Source organism: Delphinapterus leucas, chromosome 17, assembly GCF_059928025.1.
Source record: "Delphinapterus leucas isolate spDelLeu-1000000601 "Yukka" chromosome 17, BTC_Dleu_Yukka2, whole genome shotgun sequence".
Taxonomy (NCBI): domain Eukaryota; kingdom Metazoa; phylum Chordata; class Mammalia; order Artiodactyla; family Monodontidae; genus Delphinapterus; species Delphinapterus leucas.
Window position 1 is genome coordinate 34725380 of NC_143145.1, and position 14937 is coordinate 34740316.

General features: G+C 44.1%; 1 protein-coding gene across 2 annotated transcripts in view; it reads right to left on the reverse strand.

Moving 5' to 3' along the window:
• The window catches only part of BAALC (BAALC binder of MAP3K1 and KLF4), a 149124-nt gene that overhangs the window by 96395 nt on the left and 37792 nt on the right, over positions 1–14937 (reverse strand). Inside the window, exon 1 of one of the 2 annotated variants that reach the window (XM_022584654.3) lies at positions 1–436. In XM_022584654.3, coding sequence (XP_022440362.1) covers positions 1–160 — 160 coding nt within the window. In that variant the 5' untranslated portion in view covers positions 161–436. The other variant, XM_089898838.1, reaches the window with a different exon arrangement.

Here is a 14937-nt window from a genome sequence, read left to right on the forward strand (position 1 = left end):
CTGCGTGCAGGCCGCCCGCCTCGGGGCCGCTGTCCGGGGTGGCGTTGCTGGGCGACGCGTCCGAGTCGGTGTAGGTGAGCCATGTGGACTCCGTCTCGCGAGTCCAGCTCTCGTAGTAGCGGGGCTCGATGGCATCCGCCCGGCTTCCGCCGCAGCCCATCCTCCTGCGCTGCTGGCGCGCCCAGCGGCCGCTCGGTTCGCGGTTCTAGGGCGGCTCAGCCCCGGCGGCGCAGCCCCGGCCGGCGAGGAAGAGGCGGCGGCGGCGGCGGCGGCGGGGTCGGCATCGCGTCCCTCGACCCGCCTGCCCGCCCGCGCCGCAGCCAGGCGCCCAACTCCCGCGGCGCCAGTCGCCCCCTCCGCCGCGCCGGCTCCCAGCGCGCCCCTCCTCTCCTCCTCCTCCAAGGCCCTCCCCTTCCCCACCTCTCCTCCCCCACCTCCCCTCGCCCTTGCTGCCCTACCCCCAACCCCGTGCCAAGTCAAACGCTTCCCCGCATGCTCCCTCGGTGCGCCCCAGCCGGACGTGGGACGCAAGAGCGGCGGCCTGAGAATAGGAGGAGGGCGGTATGGGAGTGGGTGGATTCCGCGAGGGGTTCAGCCTCGCCGGCTAGGGTTACTCCTTTATTTTTCCGTCTCTCCCAACCTCCCTCCCTCCCTCCCTCCCTTCCTTCCTTTCTTCCTTCCACCTTCGTTCCATTCATCCATCCTGGGGGCTTTGGAAGGTACCCCAAGCTTTCTGGCCACTTGTTCAAAACCAGTGGAGCTGGTGACAGCCCAGAAACAGGGGAGAAACTATTGCTACGAAGAATTAAGGAGCAGTCAGACCCCCTGCCTGTCCTAGTTGGTCTGAGGAGCAGAGAGTAGGGCCTATAATTTCTGAGAGAGCTGGGCTGGACTCTCTGTCACTAACACCCTTTCCAGTTCTGTGACTTCGAACTTTGTTCTCAGGAATCGCAGGGCAGCCGGAACACTCTCTCTGGATGGGGCTGGAAGGTGTGGCAGGCTTCCCTCCAAACCCACTGAGAGCCTTGATATTCCAGGTGCACACTCAGCTCTGCGTGCTCCATGTGCGCACACTTAGAGCTCAGACTTGGGTAAGCCAAAGAATTTGCCTGTCCCAAAGGAGCCAGGACACGTGGTAAAAGAAGGAAACTGCCTTAAAGAGACAGCTAAGAAAGAAGGGTTGAAAGAATAAATCCTCAATGACGAGGCTCTGTCAGAATGCCATAGTGTTGAGTAAGTATTGTTTTCATTCATTCAAGATTATATATACACTTTTAATTGAAATATATTTGATGTACAATACTGTGTTAGTTTCAGGTGTACTACATAGTATTTGACATTAGTATCCATTATGAAATGATCACCATGATAATTCTAGTAACATCTGTCCCCGTAAAGTTATTACAATATTATTGACCATATTCCTTATTCTGTATATTACATCCTCGTGGCTTATTTATTATATAACTGAAAGTTTGTACCTCTTTATCCCCTTCACCTATCTCACCCACCTTCCCACCTTCCTCCCCTCTGGCAACCATTCTTTTGTTCTCTGTACCTATGAGTCTGTTTTCAGCTTGTTTTGTTTGTTTGGTTTGGTTTTTAGATTCCATATGTAAGTGATATCATACAGTATTTGTCTTTCTCTGTCTGACTTATTTCACTTATCACAATACTCTCTAGATCCATCCAGGTTGTTGCAAATGGCAAGGTTTCATTTCTTTTTTAATGGCTGAGTAATATTCCATTGTCTATATACCACATCTTCTTTACCCATTTATCTGTTGATGGACACTTACGTTGCTTCCATATCTTGGGTATTGTAAATAATGCTGCAACGAACACCGGGGTGCATATATCTTTTCAAATGAGTAGTTTTGTTTTCTTCTGGTAAATAACCAGAAGTAAAATTGCTGGATTATATAGTAGTTCTACTTTTAATTTTTTGAGGAAACTCCATACTGTTTTCCATAGTGGCTATACCAACTTACATTCCCACCAACAGTTCCTGAGGGTTCCCTTTTCTCCACATCCTCACCAACACTTGTTATTTGTTGTCTTTCTGATGATAGCTATTCTGGCAGATATGAGGTGGTATCATTGTGGGTTTGATTTGCATTTCCCTGATGATTAGTGACGTTGCGCATCTTTTCATATGCCTGTTGGCCATCTGTTTGCCTTCTTTGGAAAAATGTCTATTCAGATCCTCTGCCTATTTTTAAATTTTTCAATTTTTTTTGATGTTAAGTTGTATGAGTCCTCTGCATATCGTGGATATTGGAATTGTTTGCAAATGTCTTCTCCTGTTCAGTAGATTGCCTTTTTATTTTGTTGGTAGTTTCCTTTGCTGTGCAAAAGCTTTTTAATTTCATGTAGTCCCATTTGTTTATTTTTGCTTTTTTTTCCCTTGCTGAGGAGACAGATCCAAAAAAATATTGCTAAGACCAATGTCAAAGAGCATACTGCCTATGTTTTCTTCTAGGAGTTTTATGGTTTCGGGTCTTACATTTAAGTCTTTAATTCATTTCGAGTTTAGTTTTGTATATGGTTTGAGAAAGTAGTCCAGTTTCATTCTTTTGCATCCAGCTGTCCAGTTTTCCCAACACTATTTATTGAAGAAACTGTCTTTTCCCCATTTTCTGTTCCTGGCTTCTTTGTCATAGATTAATTGACCATATAAGCATGGGTTTATTTCTGGGCTCTCTAGTCTGTTCCACTGATCTATGGGTCTGCTTTGTGTCAGTACCATACGGTTTTGATTACTGTAGCTTTGTAGTATAGTTTGAAATCAGGGAGCATGATACTTCCAGCTTTGTTCTTTCTCAAGATTGTTTTGGCTATTGGGGTCTTTTGTGTTTCCATACAAATTTTAGAATTATTTGTTCTAGCTCTGTGAAAAATGCCATTGGTATTTTGATAGGGATTGCATTGAATCTGTAGATTGCCTTGCAGAGTACGGTCATTTTAACAATACTAATTCTTTCAAACCATGAGTGCAGTATATCTTTCCATTTATTTGTGTCATCTTCAATTTCTTTCATCAATGTCTAGTTTTCCAAGTCTTCTACCTCTTTGATTAGAATCATTCCTAAGTATTTTGTTCTTTTTGATACAATTGTAAATGGGATTATTTTCCTTATTTCTCTTTCTGAAAGTTCATTTTTAGTGAATAGAAGTACAACAGATTTCTGTATATTAATTTTGTATCCTGCAACTTTACTGAATTCATTTATTAGTTCTAATAGTTTTTTGGTGGGGTCTTTAGGATTTTCTATATATATTATCATACCATCTGCAAACAGTGACAATTTTACTTCTTCCTTTCCAATTTGGATTCCTTTTATTTCTTTTTCTTATCTGATTGCTGTGGCTAGGACTTCCACTGCTGTGTTGAATAAAAGTGGTGAGAATGGGCATCCTTGTCTTGTTCCTGATCTTAGAGGAAACGCTTTCAACTTTTCACCACTGAGTATGATACTAGCTGTGGGTTTGTCATATATGGCCTTTATTATGTTGAGGTATGTTCCCTCATTCAACATATATTTACTAAATACCTATTATGGCAAAACACTGCTAGTAGATATAATACCCATCTAATACATTTTGTTTATTACCAATCGTATATATACTGTAATGTGTACTGTTATTATATCTTATAAAGTATACAGAATATAGGTATAGTATTCATTATATCCTATATAATGGATAGAATGTAGACTAGGTTACATGGTCTATAGCACTCAGTATGTAGCATCTAGTAGGTAGGCTAAGTCCAGGGCATTCCTGGCACATAGTAGGAATGAGTAATGTGGACTAAAGAAGATCTAGTTTAGCACAGAGCTGTTAGACGTCCCTCCGGCAGGTACTAATCAGGATCCATAATGCAGAAGTGAGCAAAGACTCACTGAGCCAAGATCAGGGGCTCCTCCTCCTCACGCTGAGCCCAGAGCCTGCCAAACCCCAGGGCCCAGGCTGGCCATTCCTCTGCAGGCTTTGCTTCTCCTTTTAAGACGCCCCAGCAGGTCTTCTCAACCTTGTTTCAGCTGCCAGAGCATTGTGAGCAAAGGAAATGAGATGAGCATGAGAGGAGTTGCAGGAGTAGTCTGGGCCAGCCCAGGCATGGAAAGGACTATAGAAAGGGATTTAGACTTCATCCTAAAAGCAATGGGAAACACTGGTAAGCTTGAAGCCACGCACTGCCAGCATCAGATCTGCTTTAGTGAACTGTCACTCTGGAGGTAGGTGGAGAACGGGTGGCAGAGAGGCCAGACTGGGTCCTGGGAGAGCATTAGGAGGCTCGCAGAGAGAGATGATGATGTGGGAGGATGCGAAGAGTTGGGTGGATAGCATTGCCAGTTACTGAGAAGAGGAATCCTAGAGGCAAACTAGTATTGTTATCTGCATGGAGAGGTCTGGAAATGGCAGGTAGATGAGGAATACTGTTTTGGTTGAATTTGCAATGCCTCTGAGACATGAGTTCACATAGGTAAAGCACTTAGCTTAGTTGCCAGAATATAGTACAAGTGGCTTTATAAGTGCTAGTTCTCCTTATCACATGGCTCTAAGTCTACAACTCAGGAGAGAGGTCTCAGCTAGAAACTTAATTTAGGAGATATCAGCATATGAAATATACCTGAATAGCTTGGCCAAATAGCTTGGCCTTCCCTGTTCTTGTTTTCTAGTGTTCAACCTCCCCAGCTCCTGCCTCCCGCCCCCAACCCCTTGCAGCTCAATCTCTCCTGTCCCCTGTCTTGCTCCCTTTCTTATGAGGAGCAACTTACCTCTGTCCCAGCATCTGACTCCTCGTTTGATATTTCAACCACAGCTTAACACTTTCTTCAGGCGTATCAAAGACTTGAAGGGCGAAGATATTGTCCACATTCAGCTTTGAAAGATCCTCCATTACCAGGCAGTGGAGGATCATAAATAACAATCATTTTTTCTTGTCACATATTCAGATTCTAAATAAGGTATCTAACATATGTACCAATTGGGAATAGGGCCAATTGACATTTTGCCAGTGACCGGAGACAGGAATGGAAAACTGCGTAAACCGGCATCATGTTTCTGATCGATTCCAGCGATGTTTCAGTGCCCATGTGGATTAACACCCCAGGAAGGTACTCTGCCAACCCAGCTTCCTGAGGCTCTGGGAGGAGGCTAAGCTGGAGTGGTGAGTGTGAAAAGAGGCGGGAATGGGGATCATCAGAGTCAGATTAGGGAGCAGGTGCAGTGAAATTGTGATCTCGTTGACTTTGAGCTGCCCAGGTGACATGTGTAGGAAGATGTCAAGTTGGCAGCTAGATAAATACAAAGCTGGAGTCCAGAAGAGAGGTCCAGGCTGGGACCATAGGAGTCAGTGAGATCCTAGGGAGGTAGCATGGGAAGACAAGTCTGGTAGTGAGCACGGAGGATGTTCAACATTTGGAGGGTGAGTGAAGGGAAAGAGCCAGCAAAGGCCATAGAGGGGAAATCGTAGAGGAGCGTGGCACGTCAACGATCTTGAGAGAGGAGAGAGTTCTGACTGTGCATCTACAAAAGGCAGATCGCATCACACGGAGACCGAGAAGCGGACCGTGGGATCTAACATCAGGGAGGTCAAGTTCAGTGGAATGTTGGCAGTGGATGCCAAATTGAAGTGGGTTCAAGAGTAAAGGAGAGGCGAGGGATGAGACAGCAATGTAGCAGCTGGAGGGAAAGTCCACATTAGAATTCTTTTTTTAATTGAAGAAACTAGAGCGTGTTTAGGGCTAGAGGAGGAGGTGAGGATACTGAAACCTGGGGGTAGGAGGGGGAGAGCCACAGAAGTGCGATGGGATTGCCCCCGTGGGAGGAGGGCACCTCTATCTGCACTATTGTAACAGGAGTGCAGGAGGAGGGCTGGGAGGATTTCAGATTTGGAACTAGGATGTTGAGGGTTCTCCAAAGGGATGGGGTTTATCTTCTCTGTGAAGTAAGAAGCAAGGTTAGCCACTGAGAGTGGGTGGAGGAGGATTTCAGAGACTGAGAAAAATAGAGAAGGATTCCATCATTATTACAGAGACTGGAAGACTGAGCTGTAGGTTTTGGGGGGCAGTCCTCAGCCCAGTTGAGGCTGCTGACTGTGGAGATTCCTCAGCAGAGTTCAGCTACCCGGGTGCAAGTTCCAGATGAGTGAGGGTTCAGCCAAGCCTGGGAAGAGGTAATGTGCAAAGACAGAGGGACCAGGAAGTGACTGAAATAGTGGCACATGGAACCCACTGTGTGGGAGGGAGCTGATGGGGGAGGAGGACGAGGTGAGGCTCCATGGCGGCCAAGAAGCTTCTACTGTAGGGCCCTTAGGTAGCCGGTTGGGAGAAGAGGGGGTTGATGGTAGAGACAGCAGCAGCAGGACTTTGAAACCTCATGTAGAAGGACCCCTAAAAAGTGCTGAGATCAGACAACTGCCCATTCAAAACCTGTGGACAGGCTAAGGGGCCTGAGTAAAAGTATAAATGGAAACCCTCATACCATATATCTACTTTTTAAAGGTTTATAAACCAAGTTAGCACACTTAGGAAAAATATGTTCTATCCTCTTATCTCGACAAGTTATCTTCATAACGACCTGAAAGGCCAGGTTCTAAAGTAGAATTTTCGGAGTCTTTGAAGTTCTGCGCCGAACATGGCAGAGCAGGCCAAGCTGACCCAGTCTGTGACTCCTCTCCCTGCCCCCAAGTCAGTCCTGCTCTGCAAGAGTCCTTGTGGACACACGTCGCTGTAAACCCACAAGTCCACGTTCCATCTACACTCTCCTCCTACAGATCGCTGCCTTTGGCCACCCGCTGGCTGAGGAGTCTGTGGCTGGGGGATGCAATCTGCCCTCAAGGGGCTTGCTTCCAATGCAGGCTCTGGAAGTAGGGTCAGGGCCTTTGGGGCAGGGAATTGCAAGGTCCCGGATACCCAGAAGGGAGGTTAGAAGGAGCTGGGGCCCAGACTCCAGGTGGAGGCAGCCCATGGCCCCTGGATTCCTGGCCCCTAGAGAAAACCAGAGTAGGGCCTCTAGAACAGGGGCCTGGAGCAGGGCTCCCTCTTGCCAGGTACTGTCCACTGATGTGAATGGAATTGCAAACACTTCCAGAAAACAGGAGATAGTTGTAAAGTTCTCGGATTAAGTGTGGTCACCGATTGCACACACATTTCTGAACATCTACCATGTATATTTTAAGCTTCTCAAGGACAAGGATGTTGTCTCATTTAGCTTGGAATCCTTAAGAAAGATTAATTCAATGCCTTCATGTAGTCAATGCTCATCAAATATTTGCTTAATGAATGAATGACAAGAGGCAGTATGAGGATGTGGTTAAGAATATATATTCTAGAGCCCAACTGTCTGAGTGTGGAGCTTGACGCTGCCACTTACCAACTGGATAGCCTTGGACAAGTTACTATCACCTATGCCTCAGTTTTCTCATCTGTAAATGGGGATAATGAATTGTGTGAGTAGGTGTAAAGGCTTGGAAGAGTGCCTGGCACATAGAAAGCACTCATCAATGTTACCTATCACTGCACTTTGGGGGAAAGGAGAAACAATGGCATCTCTCTCCCTTACAGAGGAAATGTCCGAAATTATGTGTTTTCACGTGAGATAATGTCTGTGAATTTGCTTAGCACACAGCAAAAGTTTGGTAAATGGTAGCCTTTTTTTCTTTTCCTTCCTTCACTTTATGATGTTACTACTATCAACCTTCCTAAAAACAAAATTTCTTACCACCATCCCTACCAAATCATTATCGCAGAGGAACAGTCTATTTTTTTCATGGAATCTCTTCTGGCTATTATGTAGTGCCATAAATTCAGAGAAATTTTGAACCCAGAAAAACCTAGAGATCAGCTGATCCAGTCCTTCGATTTTACCAACTAGGAAATCATAGCTCAGAAAGGTTTGTGGAATCACCCAGAGTCACAGAAGAAGGTGCTGTCTCTGGTAGAGCTGAAGTTTCAATAGGGGCTTGGAGCCTCTGCTTGGCTCTGTGCTCCTTTAATTACGACTCTCTAGCTGGTACTGAATTTTCTCCCAAAACTTTCAGAATAAGTGTAATAAATTAAATGTAATATATAAAGTGTAATAAATTATGTTAAACCATCTGTTCAGAATCTAGAACTCGACTGGCATGGATTAGTCATCTTTTTCCATCAAGTTGAAAAACAAACAAAAGAATGAATTATTTTAAAGTGGGGATGGCTGCAACTTTGGAAAGCCTTAGCCAAAGTCATCCAGGGCAATGAAGTCGATTATGCCTTTCAAAACTATTGCTGAATGCAGTATCTCACACCTGTCAGAATGGCCATCGTCAAAAAATCTACAAACAATAAATGCTGGAGAGGGTGTGGAGAAAAGGGAACCCTCATACACTGTTGGTGGGAATGTAAATTGATACAGCCACTATGGAGAACAGTATGGAGGTTCCTTAAAAAACTAAAAATAGAACTACCATACGACCCAGCAATCCCACTACTGGGCATATACCCTGAGAAAACCGTAATTCAAAGAGTCATGTACCACAATGTTCATTGCAGCTCTATTTACAATAGCTAGGACTTGGAAGCAACCTAAGTGTCCATTGACAGATGAATGGATAAAGAAGATGTGGCAATATATACAATGGAATATTACTCAGCCATAAAAAGAAATGAAATTGAGTTATTTGTAGTGAGGTAGATGGACCTAGAGTCTGTCATACAGAGTGAAGTAAGTCAGAAAGAGAAAAACAAATACCGTATGCTAACACATATATATGGAATCTAAAATAATTGTCATGAAGAACCTAGGGGCAGGACAGGAATAAAGACGCAGACCTACTAGAGAATGGACTTGAGGACACAGGGACGGGGAAGAGGAAGCTGGGACGAAGTGAGAGAGTGGCATGGACATATATACACTACCAAATGTAAAATAGATAGCTAGTGGGAAGCAGTCGCATAGCACAGGGAGATCAGCTCGGTGCTTTGTGACCAGCTAGAAGGGTGGGATAGGGAGGGTGGGAGGGAGGGAGACGCAAGAGGGAAGAGATATGGGGATATATGTATATGTATAACTGATTCACTTTGTTATAAAGCAGAAACTAACACACCATTGTAAAGCAATTATACTCCAATAAAGATGTTAAAAAAAAATAAAACAGGGATACAAGCTAATATTAAAAATATAAATGTAGACTTAGATTATAGAAGATGGGAAAATATATAATAATAATTAATAATGTATTTAAGTCCTTCATTTAAAGAGAAGGCTTTTCAGATTGGATTAACAAACAAATAATATTGGACTACATACTTTTATGAAATACTCACTAATGCCAGGTGTACAGAAAGTTTTTTTAAAAATAAGTATTAGCCACGATATGCCAGATAGATAATGGTCAATATATTAAAATTTAAAAAATACCTGAATATGTGGCAAAAAACATTGTATGGCGTACAGGCTTTTTTTTTTTTTTTTTTTTTTTTAAGGAGGAGACAGTACAAAATAAAACTTACACACCTTAAAAAAAAAAAAACTATTGCTGAGTAGTATTTGTTACGTGATGGGATTCTCAAAATAACATATCTGAGACTTTAACACCCCTTGTGGTGGGTACCACCCCTGACTCATTTCTATGGAAACTGGAGCACTGGGCTTGGCTCTGCCCAAACTTTGGTGAGCCAGGGAAAGGAGACCTTGGGTGAGGCGGTCAGGGTTCAGAACAGAAGCTCCACAGGACCCCAAACCTGCCATCAGGATCAGTCATCTGAAAATGAGTAAAGATAGATTCACCGCCTTATAAGTTTCAATTTTCCAAGTGAAAAAAAGTAATACAGAGGAAGAGCAATAGCAGCAATAGTTCTGGCCTCCAGGGCGGACCCCAGGTAAGTCTCTTTAGGCCTGAATGCCAGCCCTCAGCAAGGACTCCACTGCTCCAGATTCAGCAGAGCAAACCAGAACTGCAGCCCCTACCCTCCCTCTGGAGGACGTTAAAGCAGCTTCCACTGAGCACCCCTCCTAGTCCCCAGTCTTGGCTAGCTGACAGGTCCTCATTATTCTACAAACTGTAATTTTTGTCGTGAAGGAAGAGCTTGAGGTTAGCGCCCCAAACGACAAAATCTGATACCATTCTCTGCATCTGGGTAAAAAAAGTCAGCAAGTGCCAGTTGACGTGGGCCCATTCATGCATCTCTCGCCTTTGAAGAATGACTCCATGCCCCGGGGGAAATGTACGATGCACCTGGACTTCAGGTGATGCAGACAGATGGGGTAAACGTGACAACCAGGGTGGAAACAGGAAAGGGAAACTGAAATATCAATATTAAAATGGCAAAAGGGGAAATGGGTTTTTGACTTGGTTGAGGAGGTTAGAAAATGTGAAAAAGGGAATTTTGGAAAACAAAAGTAATTAAATATGATACCACAAAACATTTATATAGGAAATGAAATTTAAATGTGAAATGAAACACTAAATTCTCCCTCCACTCATCTTTAAACCAAATAATTCTCATGAGAAGAGAGGTCTGCTCCTTTGGGTTAATTCTAAAGAAATTCAGCAAGTTCTTTCAGTAACTTCAAAATCTGTCTCAGTGCCTGAATCAGTGTCCCGTGGCACTTTATCATACCCCGAATAAAAACCCGGGACAAAGCAGTTGCGGGTATTTCCGAGTTTCTGATTTCATTATGCTTCCTTTCTGTGTAGCACTGCTCATTAGTAAGATGTAAGGAATAACCAATTTGTTCTTTCACAAAGGAATATGAGCCACATTCTACTGGAAATGGCCTGGAGAGGAAAATCTGGTGATGATGAGGTGGACGGGTGAGTTTTTTAATTGTCAGAACAAATTCAAATTGTAGATTGTGATAGTTGGAAAAGAGGGGTACTGAATTAGAGGTGAGAATAGATCCAGAAAGGCATAGTCACACAGAACTACTTCCAAAGAGAATTCTGAAAACCCAGAGAAGGTCTTGATAAAATACCCACATAGCATTACATATTCTTAAGAACCTTTAGAGTCATCATGATCTATGTCTTCTAACATTGTACTGGCTGAATTAATAATATCGTCCTCTGCACTTCCGGGGCTTGCATTTCTAAGGCAAAGCTCAAAGATGTGAAACAGAATGTTCTCCTCACCTCTGACCGTGGCCTGGAAAATGGAGGCAACTTGTTTCTTGGGGCTCTTGAAGGTTCTCAGAAATGTTCACGTAGCACAGAGTAGGCTAGATAATTGAGATTCTTTCTCTGAAAGAAAAGAAAGCACTTTCAGACCATTTTTGTTTGCTGTTTGCTTAATCATATCACAGTTAACCTGGACTTCTGATCACTAAAGAGAGGTGGTGTGTCTTATTCATTTCCCTTTGCAAAGAGTTGCTTGCCTCTACAGGCAGAGCAAATAAAAATGAGTCCCAGGCAAGTGAAAAAATTGATTTTCATACTTATTACACTTCTCCTTCAGGCGAGGCAGACCGTTAACTAGACCTAAGTATAAAGTTAGATCACACCACAGCAGAGCTCAGGGCAGCAGATGGCAACTTTTATTCATCATTTCCCAGGTGAGGGGAAAAGGACCACAGTCATTTACACTGTCAATGCCATTTCGGTGGTGGCTGTTGTGGTTGATGCCTTCATCAGATAAGGAATAGACCTAGAAGAGACGGGGTGAGACCCTGGAAAGTCAGGCCATCTCTCAATCCTGTCCCCATAAAATTAATGTAGAAATGAGGCTCAGTTTGCTTTCTGCTAGTCTTCAGTCGGCAGAAAAGTAATTGCCTTACCCTAAATGAAAAACATGACTTCCTGATTATAGTAAATAGGGGAAGGAAAAAAAAGAGCAGGACAGACAATCAGGTCTTTCATTTGTAATAATCCAGTGAAAGCACTGCCTCGGCAGAGAGCTGGCAGCTCAGGAGCTGATGAAAAGAAGCCGAGAGAGCCCATGGGGCATTTTGAAGGCAGAATTTGTCCAGATGCATGAAGCTCCCGGTGCGCTGTCCGTTAGGGAGGTTCACCTGACTCTGCCTGTGCTGGGGGGTAGGTAAACCAAGGATTTAGAATGTTTTGTGCATTTTCCCCCTCAAACAAACCTGTGTTCAAATTTTGGCTCTGACACTTACTAACTGTGAGGCCACAAGCATGTTTCTGTGCCTTGGTCTCATTTATGACATGGAAATAAGCATGGTACCTGCCTCACAGTGTTGTTGGCAAGAGGGCACGGTGCTTGGAAAGTTCTGAACACAAGTCCTAACACATAGCAAGTCTTCAAAAGATGGCAGCTATGATTTTAATCCTTAAAAATGTTTTATTCTTGTCACTGTTCCTCCTTGACTGACTGTGACAGCCGGGTCTTCTTTCTGTCCAGTTTTTGACATTGCTGGGCTGCCTGGACCTGCTCTCTCACAGTGTCCTTAAAGCCCTGGCATCCTCAGAGCAAGACAAAGAGTGGGGACAAGCTAAGTTAACCCCCAGTGGGACTCCGAAAGTACAGAGGCCCCTCTCCCTTTCTTGGTGTCTCCACTTCTGGCCAGACAGGCAGAGAGCTCATAGACAGGTACCAGTTTCTGCCCAGAGGCAGCTGCCTTTTGCACCCAGAGGTGACCATGGAAACTGACCGGGCCTACTGGCTGGTGTCCATCCCCACAAGAACACCTTTCTGATAGACGGTGGATCAGATGGCCCTTGGCTGCACACAGACGGCTTCCAGGCTGGAACAGGTATACTCGGGGGAACAGCAGTCCTTCACCCAGCTCCTGTGACTAATGATAGCCAACATTTACAGAGAACTTATATGTCCTAGTCTTTGTATAATAAGCACTTTGAACATGGATTAGCTCATTTACTCTTCACAGCAATGTTAAGAGGTAGGTGCCATTAAAAGCCCCATTGTCACGATGAGAACACTGAGACCTAGGGGGGCTAAGTGTCTTATCCAATGTCAACCATAACACCAAAGCCAAGAGTTAAACCCAGGTCTTTATGACCAAAGTCCATGCACTCATTGATCACAAGGCTGATCTCCCACTTGAGAGCTGTTCACCTGGGCTGGCGACCTGCAAACATCTAAGTAGCTGCGTATGTCATGGCTCCAGGGTGGAGAGCCTGCAAGGTCTTCTCCAAGGGCAACCCCACTGCGGGAAAGCTACGTGTGTTCTCCTACTGTTCACAGGAGAAAAATGAAGATTAAAAAGGCCGTGGGAGAAATTTTCCAGTTCCAAGCAGTGTCTATGCTGTGAGTAATCCTATCTAGGATTGAGAAAAATAGAACAGTTACTGGAAATAGGGTGAAAAATACTCCTTCCACAGTTTAGAACTCCCTCATAAACAACCATGAGACCAAATCCAGGAACAAGCCACAAATATGAGAGCGACAATTTGATTTTGTTTATTATCTGTGTTGCATAGGGTGTGATCCTGGCAGCGCTGGGGAGAAATAAGCTAGCAAAACATTACGTGTGGGCTGGTAGAATGTTTGAATTATCTGCATTAATTGATTTTACCTCCTGCTAGATTCTTTCATAAGGCTGAATGAATTGATGTGAATTTCAGGTTCTCAGCTACCAGCAAGCAACTCACTTCCGAATCTCAGAGAATTGCTGCTATCACACAGGCCAGAGAGCAGGTGTTTTCACTCTTAAAGCATCTCAAATAAGAATAGAACTTCAGGATTTTTTTAGGTGCGTTTACTAATAAGCCCCATACAGAAAGAACAGTGTATTTCTTTTGGTCCCTCCAGCATGTATGCAGATATTTTAGGGGGGAAAGGCAGGGCCTGGAGTGATTACAGAGTTTTTGAAAAGCAGGTGATTGTGGTGGGGAACAGTGTAAAGCTAAATTGTTCAAATATATCTAAATCTATCTAGACATAGGCTTGGGTGGCTCTATTTGCTTGAGAGGCTGAGAAGCCTCTTGGGAGGACGATTTGGGGAAAGCAAGCTGGCTCAAAGAGCAAGGTCTTTGCTATCAGAAAGAGGGATGGTTCCTACTGCGTCCCAGTGCTGTTATTAAAAGTCACCTCTTGCCCTCCTCATGCCCCTGGTCTCCCAAACTCCCCTCCTCTGTGAACTTGTGTCCAAATCCTATAGAAAGGAGGAGGCTGTAAGCAAAACTAGACAATAGTTTCACTCAAAAGATGTTTGCTGTTAGGGCATAGAGTTCCCTCCCTTGCACTCAACCAACCAGATGAAACATATACAAAAATAAGAGAGATATGTGCTTTGGCACCTCTAGGGCTCCAATGTCCTGGCAGGAGACTTGGTACCCAGAAGAAGTAGATGCACCCAGAGAAATAACAGGTGCCCAGTAGAAAAACCATGGTGTCTGCTGTAGACCATGGTAAGAAGTTTGGATTTTGTTTTAAGAGCAATGCAAAGTATTTTTATCAGAAGAGAGAATAACCTTTGGTTTTTAAAAGATCACCTGTGTGGAGGACAGATTTTAGACAGCCAAGAGAAAAAGTAGGGAGACCAGTTTGGACATTTTTGCAAGAGTCAAGGCAAGAGATGACAGTCGCTTATAGACTAACGTGGTAGCAATGAGGATGGAGAAAATGGATCAATTTGAGACACATTACGGAGGAAGAGTCAAGAAAGCTGGCTGATGCTTTGGATGTCGGGATAAGGAAGAGGGAGAAAACAAGAACGACTCTGATTTCTGCTTGCATATTTGGGTAGATGTGGGAGACTATAACAGGAAAGAAACTTTGTATTCTATTACAAGTTAATCACTAAAGGGATGTTGCCTATGAACTTAAATTATACTTAATAGCCCATCTCTAGGAACCCTGCCTCCCAGATAATGAGCATTAAGCTAAAATACCTTTGTTTAGCTCACAGGAAACACTCTGGCCAGTCCTACCAGGAATGGCTGCATGAAGGAAGAAATTAATACATCCCCTCCGGAGTCTGGCTGGAACCAGGACTTTACTCCCTCCCCTTTTAGTGTGAAAGAAGCCTGAA